A 13,051-nucleotide genomic window follows, 5' to 3' on the forward strand; every position below is an offset into this window, starting at 1 on the left:
AACAATTTCAGAAAAACGCCTCACTTAATTTGTATATGACCCCTCAACATCAACTTCACATTATCGCAAATTCACCGATTTTTCAGAATCCCTTGACCGTCAGCAACTCCGTTTTTTGTCTGAATCCGGTTTTCATTGAGCCGATTTTTCCGTAAGTCGCTTTCAGCACCAGAAAATTATGCCTGAAGCTTCTTTTACCTTCGTCTCAAATAATAAAGTTTGGGATGACAAATTGGAAAGGACAAGTGCATAAATAAATATGTAGCATAAGATCGGTTAAAGATCGAAGCTACCTGACTTCTGTTTGAATGGCGGGCATTTTGTCATTCGAGGCACGCCGCTATAATTTAATATATTAGGTACACATAAGCGACGGCTGATCGCGGTTATTAGGTTGAGTACATGGCACAAGCCCCCAACGGAACGACCTCTGACCCTTTTACCCCCGACCCCTTTACCCTCCCCCCCAACCCTCTCCTCTCTCGCGAGAACATCGAGCTTTCCCTTCGTCTTGCAATTTCGAATTGCGAGGTTAGTTACTATGCCGCTTGCAGCCGCGAAATAGGATTATTATTATAGTCGTGTCCCTGCACCCCTTCCTTCCAATTCAACCCCTCATGCCACCAGCAAGTCACCTCGTTGCGAATTTTAAAGCTTGTCGTACTCTAAACCGTGACAAGGAAAATTATCGTGTCCAACGATTATTTATCTTTTATTTTATTATTTTAGGTATTAGATATTTATGTATTAATGATATATGATTTGAAATTCCCGGTTTTTTCCAGGTCAATTTAAGAGTTCAAAAGATTTGAATGATTTCAAACAGTATTTTAAGATTTCAAGCGATTTCTTATCAGTTTAGAAGACTTCAAAGATTTCTGATTTGTAACAGGGGATTTTGTGAAAAAATTAAATAAAATTAAAATTATTTTACAAAATTCTAGTTTCATATTGAAAATTTTCTGTTGGAAGTCAAATAATAATTCTTTACAAAAATTCTGTGTACAAAGTGAAAATTATAACTCTTTACGAAAATTCCCCGTCTTAAACTCTAAATTGTAATTCTTAATGGAAATTACTTACCTTAAAGTCTAAATTAAAATTTTTAACGAGATCCCATGTTTCAAGTCAGAATTATATTGATCTATAACATTGTTTTTTAATATTGTTCAGAAACATATAAAATCCCTTTTTCTAAAATTTGGAATAAGGAAGTTTCAAATGCTGGCAAATTTTTTATTTGTAAAAAGAAGAATGTTTTAATTCAAACCAATTCTATGACTTGGAACAAGCAATTTTTCAAATCTGAAGATTTATGGCTTGGAATAAGGATTATTTTTGTAAATCAGAATTAAAATTATTTTCAAAAGTTTCCCGTTCCATGTAAAAAATTATCTGTTCAGAGACAAAATTATAATTCTTGACGAAATAAACCTGTTCCAAAGTTGAAATTATAATTCTGCACGGCATCTTTGGTATACATACCAAATCTCAATTAAGTTCATATACAAAAATCCCTGTTCCAAGTCAGAATTATATTTATCTACAAAGATTTTTATTACAATTCAGATATATACTACCTTCTTCTAAAACTTAGAAATGGGAAGTTTTAAATTGTGATTACTGTTGACTTGAAAACACGAATTATTTTTGTAAATTTTATTTTTATAAATCAAAATCCACATTATTTATAAAAATTTTAACGGGAAATTTTTGAAAATAATAATTCTTTAAGAAATTCCTCTAAATTAAAATATTTTTTCCGCCCGGATTCCTAATTTTAATTTTTTTTTAGAAATAATTGGAAGAGGGATATTTTAAATTATCGTACATTTTTTTATATAAAAAAAACGTTTTTAAAGTTTTTTTAAAATATTACACTCCATGTCAAAAATTACTTGTTCCAAGAGAAAATTACAATTCTTTGCGAATTTTTATGTTCTAAAAAAGTAAAACTGATCATTCTTCGCAGGATTAATTTATATTTAATTTATTTTTTCCCTAGCCAAAATTAGAATAATATTTTCTTTAGAAAATATTCTATACCAAGTGAAAATTAAATTAATTTACAAAATTTGCTGTTCAAGTCAGAATTTACCAAATTTTCTATTCTAATGAAGAAATATAGTAAGTTCCTTTGTTCAAGACTTGGAAGAGGGTTTGTTTCAAATTCTGGAAAATTTGTATAAAAAATTCTGATTTAGCACAAATGTTTAAAATCAGACGATTTCTGACTTGGATGAGGGATTCTTTTTAAAGTTTTCTTCTTATAAATCATAATTAAAGTTATTTTTCATAATTTCTTATCCCATGTCAAAATTTACCTGTTCTAAGACAAAATTATTCGTTTGTAAAATTTCCTATTCCAATTGAGAACCATGATTTTTTCCCAAATCCTCTATTCCAACTCAAAAATTAGAGAAATAAAATACATAAAATCATTTATTGTTTGCATATTAATACATTAAAGAAAGAAGTTCTGGGCCCTGAATCACATTCTGGTCTTTTTCCCGACGAACAAAATTCCCACTCATTTCCCGGCTTTCTCGATTTCCCGGTCAGGTGCACACGCTGATAGTTTACTTTCTACGCGAGAAATCTCAATAGAAGAAAATCGGTTTATTTTCAATCTTGCCGGAAAATCAATAAAGAAGATAAAGTCAAAAAATGACGAGAGAGCTTAAGTCGTACGTAGGTGGTAAATATACACCTGCGTGAAATTTGTACAAGGCAAATGCGCGTATAAAGCCAGTCTCGTCCATCGAACCGATGACAAAGTTTATTTTCTTTATTTCCCGACGCGATGTCCGCGAGCGAAGCGGCTCGCTTGAAAAAATATGACCACTTCCCCACCTCCCTCTTACTGCTTCTTTTTTCGAGTACTTTTGAATTAAAATTCATAGAAGCCTCCTCACAAACGGCCTGCAGAGAGAGGAAGATAAAATGGAGAAAAGTGAAGAAAAGTTCTTAAAAAAAAAAAAATGAAACGGGAGGAGAAAGAATTTTGTGCTTTCAGTCGTAAAAACTCTATGCAAAAGTGATGTAAAGAGCCGCGTTTGAAAGACCAGTTTTTACGGATTCGGTGATTACTGTTTAGGATTTCAATTTATTCTGATATGAATAACCAAATATAGTACCAGTGTTTTAACGAACTTTATTTACTTTGCCTTAATAACTTAATTAATTGAAAAAAGTGGTCTGCAACGGAGAAATTTCATGAAGATATATTCCAAAAATTTAGGTTTAAAAAAATACATAAACTAGAAAATTCCTTTGGATTATTTATATGGGGTTGAGCGGACATACAACATCAAACGAAGCCATAATTCATTCTGAGAGCCCAGATTTGTCAGGCTACGATTTTATTTGGCTGTGGATTAAGTTGTCTCGCGCTCATATTGCGTTTCGAATTTATCGACGCTTATTTACGACACGCGCTTTCCAACCAAATCATAAGGTCGGCACTCTGTTTACGTTCCTCGGTAGAGTTTAATCGTTTCCTAAGACCTAAAGAGTTCAGATATATATAAAAAAAAAAAGATAATTAGAATACTATATTTGGTGGTAACGGGAGACCGAATCAATGAGATTTCAATTCGCAACGAGCGATTCTCTTTTGCCCGGTGCGTCGATCCATTTGCCGCCTCCTGTCTTTGATAAATATACAGGGGCTTCGATAAAGTTTGGGTTGCGGTGTGCCATCGCGAGAATTTTTCAATTAGCGAAAACAAAGAACGTCCGGGCAATAATTGCAACAAAGCAAAAACAAAAGGAACCCCCGGAGTAATTGGCAAGCCTGGACTGTTGTCGTGTGTTGTCGTATGGCTTTTTCTGGGATTAGCCAGGATCCGGATCTACCTGGGCGCACTTTTGCGCATCGAGAGCCTTGCGTCAAAGTAGTACGGGGCGCCAGGACAAATTTGCTTCCACGACAGACAGACTCATCTATAATTCACCGACTTGAAAAGGGCTTCCAATACGACAGCCCGCTCGTTTTTCCCTTTCACTGCCTCGTCCTTCGATCGACACTACGTGCCTACTTTTTGCTCCTCGCTTTTTATCGGATCAGTCCAACTCGTCCTTCGATGTCGATTGTAATTTCAAATTAACTACAATCCAAGTAAATAATAAATAATAAATAATACAGTAGACTCCCGTTGCAGTTCACCGTATCTTTCTCTCTTGTTGGGACCATTATAAATGGTGTAAACCATTTTTTAAATCCCCCTACCAAAGAATTTCCGGGTTAAATCAGGGTTGAGAGTATAGCGTTTGACTGAATACGTGGATTTACACTGAGAAAGAAAGACTTCTGAATCCATGAAATATTCCCTTCAACTGTGTATACTATAATTTCATAAGCATATGCTATTGTTTCTTATTTTGTGAATTTAAATAAAATATTATTACACTATCAAAAAAATGATTAGCCTGAACTGAAGATGTCATAGACCAATGAAATTTGAAAAATCAGACTCTATTCGAAACATTTTTCCATTCCAAGTAATAAACAATAAACAACAAATTATAGCATTCAAAGTGGAACCCTTGAATTCCAAACTTTTAAAATTGAAGTTTAAAAGTTTTCAATTCAAAAAATGATGTATTCGAATGCTCAATAACTTACACGTATAAACTAGAAGGTACTAACAATTTTAAATTGAACAGTTTTAAGTAAAATACAAATAAACTGCAAAATTTAGAACTCTTATAAATTGTAGAGTTCAAAGATTCAGATTAAGTTCCAAAAATATAAATCCACGTTAACATTTTCAATAGTCTAAATTAAAGAATTAACCAATGAACTTTAAAAACTTTCAAAATTAAATTATTTTATGTAATTTTGAGGCAGAAAGATTAAAAATTGAAAAATAATTTTTGTAACTTAACAGTTCTTAAATTAGAAGTTAAATTATTTTAATTTCAAATAGTCTAGGCAACCTTCAGAAGCTTTAAAATTTTATTTCAAAATCTTGAAAAATCTAGAAGTGGTTTTAAATTTTTTCAAATTCAAAACAATTTTTGAATTTTTTGTCAGAACTTTTTAATATATTTCAAAATGAATTGAATTTTTTCTATAACTTTTTAAAAATCCTACAAATTAAAAAAAATTAAAATTGAATTTATAAATAACAATATAACACTTATTATTTGTAAAAATATTAGAGCAATATTAAGAGATATTTGGAATTTTTAAAAAAATTCGAGTTAAATTTAGAACTTGAAATAATTTGCAAAATACTTACAGCCGAATTTTAAATAAAATTCAGATTTTTGCACATTTCAAACAAAAAATTTCATGAATCCATGAACAACATGGAAGATTTTAAGGATTTTATTTAATTTTCTGGATTTTCAAAAATTGTAGGAAAATTTTGATTAATTTTAAAATATATTTAAAGTTCTAAAAAAAATGTGAACACACTTCGTTTAAATTTTGTTAAAATAATTTCAGGTTTTTAAATCATTTTGAATTACCCTTCTTAAATGAACAGTGAACTATTGCTAAATATTAAATACTTATTCTTTTTCTACATTAAGAAATTTCAAATTAAATGGGATACAAATTAAATAATTTAGACTCACAATGTTTAAAATTCAAGACAAACCTTTAATTATGACTATATTATCATGGATTTATTATTAATTTGAAAATAGTTAATCACACGTTTACATTTTTTAACAGCTGAAAAAATTAATAGAAATAACATATTAATCAATTTATTTATTAAATTTAATATAAAAAATAACATAAAGGAATAACTGAAACTCTGAATTAATAATATATTATTGATAAATCATGAAAACTTTCATTTAAAAATAAAATAATCGGAATAAATGATATATTAATTTCAATTCTTATCAAGACATTCGGATTGAAACAGTTACAATCTGGAAACCCTCAAATTTTGAACGGATCTAGAATTGTTTGGTCAAATCGATTAATATTCAGATTATTATGCTTAGAGTTTACAGTTAATAAAATAAACATTGTTTATCATTTTTAAATAATCCTTACGTAATTATTAATATTTTATATTGTTATCTATTAATTTATAATATTATTTCGTTTAATACCAAATAAATAATATTACCATAATAATTAAATTTTTTTAATTGTTTTTATTTTGTTCGTATATATTTTTAATAATTTAATTTATACTGATAAATGAGAAGACTGCAAAATTCCGAAATGTAAAATTGTCGACACTGTAAATTTCCGAATTGGAAAATTTAATTGGAAAATTCCAGAAATTACAAAATTGCCGAAACATAAAAATTCCGAATAATAAAATTCCTAACAGTTTATAATATTACCGAATTGTAAAATTCCCGAATAATAAAATTCCAGACAGAAAATTTTCGAATTAAGAAATTGCCTAATCAAAATATTGCCTTTTTAAAAATAAATATAATTTATTTATTTAAAACACAATAATTAAATATATTTATCGAATACATTTTTGATTCATGTTTAAAATATTAAAAAATTATTGTTGGAATTTAAAATAACAATGAAGGTATGAAAATTGTATGAAGAAATAAGTTTAAGAATACGTCGGCCTCGAGCGAAAAAAGAAATTTCACCATAAATTTTCTCCGAACAAAATAACATTTTTCAATACAAAATTTGCATGATTCAATTCAGCACTGAGTTATCTCGAACTTTATTTGTAATTTTTCTTTAAATTACCAATTCGATTATTATTTTCAATTCAAAACATTATTTTAGAAGTTTTTAAATATTAAGAAAACTTTCGCTGATAAAAATGTTTGTTTATTCTATTTCAAATAAATAATATTAAAAAAAATATATGTTTTGCAATTTTTTCAATTCGGGAATTTCTTAGTTCAGATATTTTATAATTCGGAAATTTTCTGTCTGGAATTTCGTTCTTTAGGAATTTTCAAATACGGTCATATTATAAACTGTCGTAAATTGTATTATTCAGGAATTTTTCCATTCGGAATTTTTATATTTCGGGAATTTTATAAGTTTCTGAATTTTTTATTTTTCAGTCGTCCCCTGAAAAATTGCCAAGTTCAAACTTAAAAACAAATTTTAATACACGTATCGTATTAGCTGGAAATGTGTTTCAGTGTTTTTTGTACGATTTGCAACTGAATTTGAAGGTGTTCAAATTTTTTTGGAAAATTTCAAAATATATTCATTTAACCGATTTGCATACGGTCATGAATCATAAAAAATATTTTATAAATTGAAAAGGTTTAATACTGATTCTTCCTATAAAAAACTTTTACCTTATAAATCAATACATGTCTTAATCTGATAATAGAATATACAGTTGACTCAAAATGTATTTTTCTTCGTTCTATCATAGATGCTGCAAATCTGATAATATATGCCATGGATCGTATTCGAAAGCGCCATTCATTGCATCAACAGTAGATACTATCAAATCGAATGTATCTTTGTTTGGCGGAAATAATATTCTCTATAAATGAAAAAAACTCCTTTAATTCGAAAGTATGTTAAGATTTTAAATAAAAAATTTTATTCCAATAAATCTTTATTTTTCCTAACTTTATATGCCTCAGCTTCATATAATCGTCAATCTTTTAATCTATATTACTGCATTTTTTATTCAAATACTCGAATTGATATCACTCAAATCAAAATTTATGGGACTATTGACATAAACTACTGCATGAATAATGCGGAATTCAATACCACAGGAACGTCCGATTCAAGAGTACTTTTTCAGTAATGTATGAGTTAAGATTTGAATCAGATTTGAGCTGGGCTGAACCCGGTTTTATTTTTATAGGTAACTAGGACCTAGACTCCTAGAGACCATAACAACGAATGTGAAAAGTATCAGAATCAGAGTAAAATTATTTGTATGCAACGAAAGAAATGTCAAGGAATGGGGGGGGGGGATGTGGGTGGTAAAAATGAAGGTAAGGGTGGAGGTAGCAATTAACTTCTCCTCGCGAGATTAGAGGGAGATATTACGAGATATCGAGCGACTTAACGGCAACACGCGAGGGACTTCAAAGGCAGTAATAAACTGCCTCTAATGAACCCCTTATCGCAATCGCCGCCACCCTCACCCCGTTTCCACTCTCGCCCTTCAACCTTCCCGTTCCCGAGCTCCACCCCAAGCCCGCCGCCTAGCTTGACGTACGTGACAGAGGGCTAACCAACACCTGAAAATTCACCGGCTTTCCTTGCCCTCCTGGATTCCGCGATAAGAAATTATGGCGGTATTGATTTCCACTAGTTACCCTATTTTCTACTATCTTTTTCCTGATACACAAATCTTATTAACAATCAGAAAAAAATATATTTTATTAGGTTTCCAATTCTTTTTAATGAAATGTTTCAGAGAGAAAAAAAGAACAGGTGGACACTACCGAGCTTCTGTAATATTAAAATGATTACTATAATTACGGTTTTAGTGATAATATAGAGGGGATAGTGGCAGGCTGTTTTTTATTGATCGAGTTCTTTGTGTTTGTATTTCTTCGGAATTGAAAACACAACCTTTGAAAAAAAATTCAAGGTAATTTGCTTGTGAAAATAGGTTTTCAGTCGCAATTCGGAAAGAATGCCAGAGGCAAATTGATCAGTTGGTTTTGACCTTTCCTAAGCGAGACTACCATTCTTTCCTTTTGATGTTGGTCGATAACATGGAAGAGAAATTCAGTTAAGGTGCTAGCAAATACTTTAATAAAGAGAAATAGTCTATTGTGATCCTTAAACGGCTCAACGATCCTGAAACTTGATGATTAGGATACTTTTTCATCTATTAAGTAACCATCCACCAGATTATGTATCTTCTATCCAATATCCAACATGATCAAGAATCCACATAGATTGCACTAAAGCGTTCACTTGTGAGATAACGGAGAAATAAATAAAGTCGGGAAGACAAGGAGTGAGGGACTACTGTACGTTGACGCACCCTGCTGGGTTTCGTCAAGCCCAATCATGTTGATTCAACAAAGTACCCACCTACCAAATTGCTAGAATTTGGTATTCGGCCAGGAGGGGTAGGGGGTGGTTGCGGAGTGGTTGAGGGTGGTTTGGGGATGAGATAGAGTTAGAGGATGCGGTGGAAGGTTGGTGAGGCGGGGGGCAGTGGGGAGGTTGGTCTGATTGCACATCTAGGCCAAACCAGGACCGCGCGACTTCGTCGTCGTCCCGTCGGCGTGCTTCAGTGGAAAGCCATGCGATGATTGGCTCGCGCTTGCTTTCTCTCCTCTCGCCTCAAAACCTTTCCGCTGGCATCGTCGTGCAGCCGAAACGAAAGCTGGTGGGGGGTGATTGGACGCATCCCGGTGATTGTACCCCGCATCCTCATACTCCCGGTCCACCGCAGCACCCACTCCCACACCCCCAAGTCACCCTACACAGCTGTAAATCGAGTTTACCCTCTTGCCGTAGCTCAGCCCTTCAATCAAACTGATTGAAACATTCCTTGAATCCAAAAGAAACGAAGCCCCTGCTTCCAACTTCTATCTACTTCTCCCACACCTTCTACATCAACACAATTCGAGTCAGTTTCTCTTGAATCAGAGTTACTTCCGACGAGGATAAATGTTATTGATTCATATTTGTATAAATTCTTTTTCTTAATTAATGAATGTGAAACTCTGAGCCTGTGCTGGTTCTTGCATATTACGGCGATGGGGAATAAACCCGAGAGAGTGCCGCTTCGGATGAAAACACAATTCTCGGAAGGGATATATCTGAATTTGAAAGTAATTAAGATTTTTGGCTCAAGCTCAGGACAGACTTGAGAATGCTAGTGATAAGTCATGATTGTGAAGATACGTTGGGAAAAATAAATAAAATAAGGGAGTGAGGGAGTAAAGGGTTTGAATTAATTAGAGAGTCTAATGGGACATTTTCGAAGATAGAAACGTCTGATGTTACATCTACTTCCACAACTACGTTCGGTTATAAGCCACGTCGATCTATTCCGGGCGAACGGTCTAACTAAGTTCAGCGTCTGTTTCTCATTAAATTGCGCTCTGACCTCGAATCCTCTAAATTTGGAACGGTCCCCGTCGATTAGGTACCTACCTACTTCACGGCGGTTCGACACACAAGAGACTTCGACCTCGGAAATTAGACATTCGAAAATATTGGCCGTTCCGAGAAAATTAAACTTTTATTTATTTCTCGAATTCTTCTCATTTTTAAACTACTTTCAGGAACACTTATTATTTCCTTTCCTGTTGTTGCCTTATTAAAATTCCCGCCTCGAACGAGCCACGTTCTGAACTGGGCGACGAGAGTAAATTAGGATTGATGATCTTACCTTGTGTAGTCGTTTTTGCAGAGAATCATTTGATTTTTGGCGTAACAGGTGGGACCAATGTCCGCCAAGAGGGATCCACATGACGTACATTTGAGACAAGCATTGTGCCAGTAGCGATCCAGAGCCTGCAAGAACCACCTTTCATTGATTCTGCCACCGCATCCAGCACATTGTAGATTGCCTGTTGGTCCACCAGGTCCTCCTTCATGCTGCAATCATACCAAAGAGACTTCAATGCTTTGCTTAACAATCTACGATAATGAGATGTACTATTCCGAGCCTTAAATGGGCTAAATCATGCCCCTTAATCATTGCAATAAGACTGGCAGGAACATTTTTTTAATACTCAAAAATAGAACATTTTTCAGAAGAGACACTTGAGTCAACAAACAAAAGGGAACTTAACTGAAATCAGACAACTGGTGATAGATATTTTGAATAATATTTCTACGAAAAATTGTTACAGAATAATGAAAAATGAGGGAAATACAGTCACTTGAGTCAGAATAAAGTATGACCTTGAAAAAATAAAGATCGAAGTGCAATGAAATGAAGCAAAGTAACATGTAATGAAATGGAAGCTAATTTTAAGGACAAGAATGAAACTTATTATAAACAGAAAAATATAAAGAAAGTTCCCCCTTAGTTCCCAGGAGTGAAACTTGTATTACGAACGCTAATTTCTTTCTTATCCCATACTTCTTTTTCATTTTAGAGATTCAGTGAGTTGGTCGACTTTGTACTTTGTTTCAGACTAGAAGAAGTATACTCTCTATTAAAGTGATACCACTATCCCGTCATTTATTTGTAGGAGATTAAGGTGTGTCCGTGAAACGGGGCCGAGGTTCCGCGACCCGGATCAGTGCGTATCTTTTTCACGTTTCGTTCATTCTCCATTTATTAAATATGAACAAAAAAAATCTAGAATAATTTGAAAAAAAAGTAGAAGTAAATTGAAGCAGTAAATAGAAATGACAGAAGTAGCCAGAGAAGTAAGTTACAAGCTAGAAATAGGCAAACAAAAAAAGTCGAGTAATAATTTGAAGCAATAAAACTTTAGTAATAACTTGTACAGCCTAATAAAATCTGTAACCAGTACTAAAGGCGACTAATTCCTTGCAGCCGGCAGTCACTTTTTCTTAAGCGCCTCAACAATCTTTATTACTTTCAAACGGGAAGTTTCCAGTTCCCACACGTGCTCAAGAATCTTTCAAGGAATCTGAGAAACGTGTATTCATCAACGGAAGACAAATTTCATTATTTGTGCAAATCAATTTCTTGTTTACGACAAACACTTAACGTCTAGCGTTAATCACAAAGTCGCGAAGACGCAGCAAAACGTCAATAGAATCGTTTTTTTGCGGGCATAAATGTCTTTTAAACTAATTGACGTCTAAAAAGCTGCTAGAGTTGATGGATGATAAAAAAGTGAGATTGAAGATCTTTCAGAGGCAAATGTAGAAGATTAATCGTGGAGTTGGAAACATGTTTGTTGGAGACATGTGCAATGCAGATATGTACGATGACCATGTGCATAATTTATATCCGGGACAATTATCTGAGTTCAAGGAAGTATCATCGGATTAAAAAAGACACTTCTCAGCTACTCAAGTCCAGCGAGAGAACGAGGAGTTAAGAAAAGATAGAGGCACTTAATTGAAACCATTAGGTAATCTAAGTTTAATCGTAGCACTAATGGGATCCTTACAATCCTGTCGCCGGGGAAGCACTTCATTTGATGCATGCGAGACGTGATAGCGCTGTAGTGATGAGCGTGAAGCTCCATTTTCGTTCCGCAGCGTAAGTACACACGCAAGTAAGAATTACACGGCCTTACGAAAGTAGCGCTGGATTCACTTTTCTCCTGGATATCACTCTTGAAATTCCGGTTAAGGTTAGCTTCACTCTCGCGGTCCCGAGATCCGCACCTCAACACTTAGCACAACCCACGACGATATTTTTTTCTATTTCATTTTTTAACACTTCACAAATCCTGATAATCCCAGATTCAGATTTAGAGCTGGGATCTTACATTATCAAAGAAGAAAAAAAGCTGATAAATATTCTTGCTAGTCCACTTGTTGATCCTGAGATCTCAGACCCGTTATTATTCCAGTCTTAAGCTCTCAAGGTCGGTGCACTCGAGCCGAAACGCGGACCGTTCACGTCTTTCGAGCACTTCACTTAGAAGTCAGGGTCGAGTTAATTTAGACTTTAGAGCGCCAAATCACCGGTATCTTCTGCACCAGCACAATTTAAAAAGAATATCATGATCCTGCGTAAACTCGAAGGGAAGCACTCGGCAGCAGGAAGTTTAGAATTCTTTTCGTAAATTCCACTACACCAAGAAAAGGTTCCTCTTCTGCGAAGCTTGACAAAAGAGCAATAAACAGAACTCGAGAAAGAAGAAGGAAAACCGGTAATTCCGGCGGACGAACCTTCGCCGATGGGAGTCAAGACCCAACTGGCTTGCCTGACTCTCGAGAGCTTTGGGCCCCCCGAATGCCCCTCGGTCCCAACGATCAGGTACCGGTCGACTGTCGGTGAGGGGAATAAAAAGGCGAGCCTAGAAAGGACTTAACTAACGCTGAAGGGGGGAGGGAGAGTCTGTGGAATGGGAAACGATAAAGAGGGGAGAGGACGAGACCCCGTCCCCACCTCGCCACCCCTATTCAATTATATTTCTCCACGGTAAATGCCCATATTGTTACGTTTGTCAATGGTGAGCTAAGTGAGGGTCACGTAGTCGTGGCAGGATA

The 13,051-nt window shown here is 34.1% G+C and overlaps 1 protein-coding gene across 1 annotated transcript in view; it reads right to left on the minus strand.

Annotated features, from left to right (window-relative positions):
• The window catches only part of LOC117172192 (LIM/homeobox protein Lhx9-like), a 147,336-nt gene that overhangs the window by 39,855 nt on the left and 94,430 nt on the right, over positions 1–13,051 (minus strand). The window contains exon 3 of the mRNA XM_033360037.1: positions 10,293–10,501. Within this exon, the coding sequence (XP_033215928.1) occupies positions 10,293–10,501 (209 nt within the window). The remainder of the gene's footprint in view (positions 1–10,292; positions 10,502–13,051) is intronic.

This window comes from Belonocnema kinseyi, chromosome 1, assembly GCF_010883055.1.
Source record: "Belonocnema kinseyi isolate 2016_QV_RU_SX_M_011 chromosome 1, B_treatae_v1, whole genome shotgun sequence".
Taxonomy (NCBI): Eukaryota; Metazoa; Arthropoda; class Insecta; order Hymenoptera; family Cynipidae; genus Belonocnema; species Belonocnema kinseyi.